Source organism: Lepus europaeus, chromosome 10, assembly GCF_033115175.1.
Source record: "Lepus europaeus isolate LE1 chromosome 10, mLepTim1.pri, whole genome shotgun sequence".
Lineage (NCBI taxonomy): Eukaryota > Metazoa > Chordata > Mammalia > Lagomorpha > Leporidae > Lepus > Lepus europaeus.
Window position 1 is genome coordinate 13,550,046 of NC_084836.1, and position 4,330 is coordinate 13,554,375.

A 4,330-nucleotide genomic window follows, 5' to 3' on the forward strand; every position below is an offset into this window, starting at 1 on the left:
ACAGTTTGCATTTCAGAAGAACAGGAAAAGAATTTCCTTAATAAGCACCTTGAAATTGCCAAGTACTAACCCATTGGGGGAAAGTCCCCCAAATGTCAAAATACCCTCCCTCCTCTCCCCGCCCCAAGCACGCGTGGCTTTTCCTTAAGACGCAGGCCTGGTGCAACAACCAGATTCAAAAGGCGCACACCATGCGAGCGAGCCTTACAAAGAGACCTCGCGCGTGCGGCACGCCGGGGTCCGCGCCGGAGCGCCGGGGCCTGCTAGCTGCCCGCCTCCTCCGGCTCGCTGCTGGGCGACGGCGCCGACGAGGCCTTGGACTCGCCGTCGCTGTTGCACTCGGCCCTGCGCTGCGGGGCGGCGGCCGCCGCAGCCTCCGGGCCCGAGGCGTGGCGCGCCAGCTGCTCCTGCAGGTGCTTGATGTAGCCGATGGCGGCGCGCAGCGTCTCCACCTTGCTGAGGCGCCTGTCGGCCAGCTCGCGGGGCAGGTGGTCCCGCAGGCGCGCGTAGCCCTCGTTCACGCAGCGCACCCGCAGCCGCTCGCGCTCGTTGCGTTTCCGCAGGAAGGCGGGCTCCAAGGCGCAGTCCAGCGGTGGGGGCGGCGACGGCCGCCTGGGCGCGCAGACCCCGTGCGCCCGCTCCCAGCACGCGGCGTCCAGGCGCCAGGAGACTCCCAAGTGGTCTCTTAGAGGCAGGCGGGGCAGGGTCCCTGGCGTGCCCAGTGGCACAGCGCGCAGGGGGTACGGCAGGGTCAGCAGTGCGGCCGGTGCACGGGTCTCCATCATTCGCCGACACGCACACAGATCACCCGCAAGCGCGTAATCTCTCCAGAGAGGACAGCGAGGCTGGTCCATCCAGACCGTCTGTCTGTGGCGAGCAAGCTAGGTTCCCGGGCAGGCTTCGAGGACGCTTCGCATGATTCCCCAAGTTCAAGGCACTCCTCGATTTTGTTTTAAAGATTCAGAGCGGAGGTGGGAGGTAGGGATGGAGGATCTCCCTAATCCACACTCCCAACCCCGGCTGCCCTCTGATCTTATTTCAAAAGAAAGGGGTCCCTCTCCGGGTCCCTTACCTGGATATGCGAGCGCAAACCAAACCCAGAGTCATCGTCCCAAAGCCACCACAGCTGCTCCGCGCCCGCAATCCACCGCCCTTGGGCCCCGGAGCAGAGCGCGGGGCGAGCTTCAGGCGTGGAGAAGAGCTCCTCCCAGGAACCCACAGGTGTCCGAGCCGCACGTCTCCCGGGAAATCAGAACGCGAGCGCCGGCTGCGGTTCCAGGTCTGAGGATGTGTTTGCAAACTTCCACTCGCGCTTTCATTCCTGGGCGGAGCAGGGAAGAGCGCATCAAAGCGCAGGCTGCTCTCTTGCGGTCGGAAGATGTGTGAGTCCAGGAGGAGCGCGAAACCAAACCTTTTCAAACCCTACTGACAGAGAGAGAGAGAGAGAGGAGAGAGAGAGAGAGAGAGAGAGAGAGAGAGAGAGAGAGGAACGGGAAATATAGATGCACTTTAGCCACAAGTACAAGGCGCGTCGCATTCTGTCCCAGCTTGGGTTTAACCAGGGCGCTTTGCGTACTTATTGCTACTTTTGAAGAGGACATCAAAAGACAGCGCGGTGACAGACTCAGCCAGGCAGTCATTTCTCGCAGTGCTTACTGTAAACACAGCTCAAACGCCGCTTCCCGACCCCTCCTAATCCCACCCAGGATGTAAGGACGCAGACTTTCCTTCGCACAGAGTATTTTTCCATTGTCTTCTTCTTGGTCGAATAAAAGGTATAATCTATTTTTCTCGCGGTGGGGGTGCAGGAAAGCAACCTGTGAAAGGTGGAGAGCCCCCGCTCCAAGGAGAAAGGATGACGGCTTTGAAGACTGGGCTTTTCAACACACAACCAAAACCCGAATCATTAATCCATCCGTGGCGGTAAAGGGCTTTGAAGATCAAAGGGTCATTAAACATCCAACTGTACCGGTTAATGTCAAAGAATGTGTTATCACTCTGAAAATCAGATTTCCTCTTCTGTACACCAGCACATGAAAGGCGTCTTTCCACTTTAAAAGTCCCACTTAAAAACCGGAGAAGACACCCCCTCCCCGGTGATCAGATCTTCTGCCTACTCTTCGGGAGCTAAGGGGTCGCCCTGACATGTTTTTTTTTTTTGACAAGTCCTGTGTTTCCCTGTTTACTCTAAGTGATCTGCCTGCAGCAACGGGGAAAACATCTCCATCAAGGCAAATGAAACAGAAATAATTATTCCTTTCAGGCCCAAGTCACATTTTTAAAAGGTGTAGCTTTCCCGACAAAGGTCATCCCAGCAAAGAAGCTGGATGTCATCAGGATTTCTCCATAAAAACCGGGATGTCGCTTTCCTGTTAGGAGAAAAACCCACCGGAGGCACAGGGAGGGCGCCGGACCTCACGGTGCTCTCTGGGGCCATGTGAAGGTTTTGACCTTAGGAACGAGAGGAGGGTAATGAGGTATTCTCAGCAAAGAGGAGCTGTATTTCCATCCCGGCATATATGTGTAGAGCGAAGAGCAGATGGCGGGAGAGCATTAGCAACCAGTTTTCATTCTCTTAAAGAGATTGCTGGGCCGGCGCCGCGGCTCACTAGGCTAATCCTCTGCCTTGCGGCGCCGGCACACCGGGTTCTAGTCCCGGTTGGGGCTCCAGATTCTGTCCCAGTTGCCCCTCTTCCAGGCCAGCTCTCTGCTGTGGCCAGGGAGTGCAGTGGAGGATGGCCCAAGTCCTTGGGCCCTGCACCCCATGGGAGACCAGGAGAAGCACCTGGCTCCTGCCATCGGATCAGCGCGGTGCGCCGGCCGCAGCGCACCTACCGCGGCGGCCATTGGAGGGTGAACCAACGGCAAGGGGAAGACCTTTCTCTCTGTCTCTCTCTCACTGTCCACTCTGCCTGTCAAAAAAAAATTAAAAAAAAAAAAAAGAGAGAGAGAGATTGCTAACATCCAGGGCAGGATTTGAAGAAGGGTGAATTGCTGGAAGCTTTTGGGATTGCAACTATTAAGATTCATACGGTATACATACATACATACATATATATGTATCTCACATGCCCTTTAATCTAATCTTCCCCCACAAATTTTGTCCTACAAAAACAAATGCACCATGAGAGACTTATATGTGCACTACTATTGATTGTGGCATCAGTAGTGATGAAAAACGGAAGTAGCCTGAATGTTCATGGAGAGGGTTAATCTTTGGAGGTTAATCTTTGGAGAACATGACACTATTGTTAGGAACAAGGAGTAAGATCTGTTGGCATTGCAGTTATCCATAATGAGAAAACGGAGTTATGTCTGCAGCAGGAGCAGAAAGCAAACACGTCGACATGCCGGGTAGGTCTTTCTGTGTGTTTGTGAGCGCACAGAGACAGAAGTGAAAAGTCAGACACTGAGCCCCGTTGCCTAAAAAATGGTGGCACTGTGGATGCGAGGGGAGGTTGGCTTTGCTTCTGGATCGCTTCACTGTTTCTTACAAGCAAAACCTATTGCTGTTTTCCATCTGCATTAGGTGAAATGTAATTTAAGATAATAAGGAAGAAAATGTAGTGTAGGACTCTCTGATCTGACCAGTGGGGTTATTGTTAGAATGTAAAGGTCTTGGAGCTGATTGGCTCCACACATAGCCTATCTCTGAAGGAAAAACATATCTGCAAGACTTTTCTTTTTCCTCCAATGCCACAATAAAAAATGGCCCGAGCTTGACCCTGCAGGAGTTCCTCTTGTAGGGTCCGAGCAGGGTGTGCGTGATGTCACTGCGTGGTCACAGAGAGCACCAGCAGGTCTTCCGATGGCTTTTGGAAAGCACGGATGCCCTGGAAGGAAGTGGCTTTCCCAGGGAGCGCAGCGTGATGTATCTGGTGGAGAGGAGGGGCTGCTACAGAAGAGATGGAAAGAGCAGGTGCCGAGTCCCGGTCGCTCTCCACTTCGTTCCGACTCCGGTGAGTGTTTTCCCCAACGTGCAGGTGTTTCTCCCAAGTCTGGCCCGCTCACGTTGCAGATGCGCGAAACCGCCCAGGGCACTTGTGCGCTCCTATCTGGATCTGCTATGGAAGAAACAGGGATCACTAACCCGCGGGCTCCACAGATCTCAGCTTATCTCTAAGGAGGAGGGAAAACTCGCACTTCTCCAACTCAGGCCGCTCAGCACCTGCTTGAAACACGACAGGTGAAGAGACGGAAGTCTACTCTCTTTGATGTGATGGCGCCTTACAGCTTTGGGTTTCCTTGGCTCAGGGCGCAAACCTTTCTGGTTCCAAATCTGCAATTTGCATCCATGACCACAAGAGGGAGCAGGGATCCGTGTATTCTG

General features: G+C 54.4%; 1 protein-coding gene across 1 annotated transcript; it reads right to left on the reverse strand.

Annotated features, from left to right (window-relative positions):
* Window positions 1-263: 263 nt before the first annotated feature.
* Window positions 264-782, reverse strand: ASCL4 (achaete-scute family bHLH transcription factor 4). Its single transcript, XM_062201984.1, has one exon. The coding sequence runs from the start codon at window positions 780-782 to the stop codon at window positions 264-266; it is 519 nt and encodes a 172-aa protein (XP_062057968.1).
* Between the last annotated feature and the right edge of the window lie 3,548 nt (window positions 783-4,330).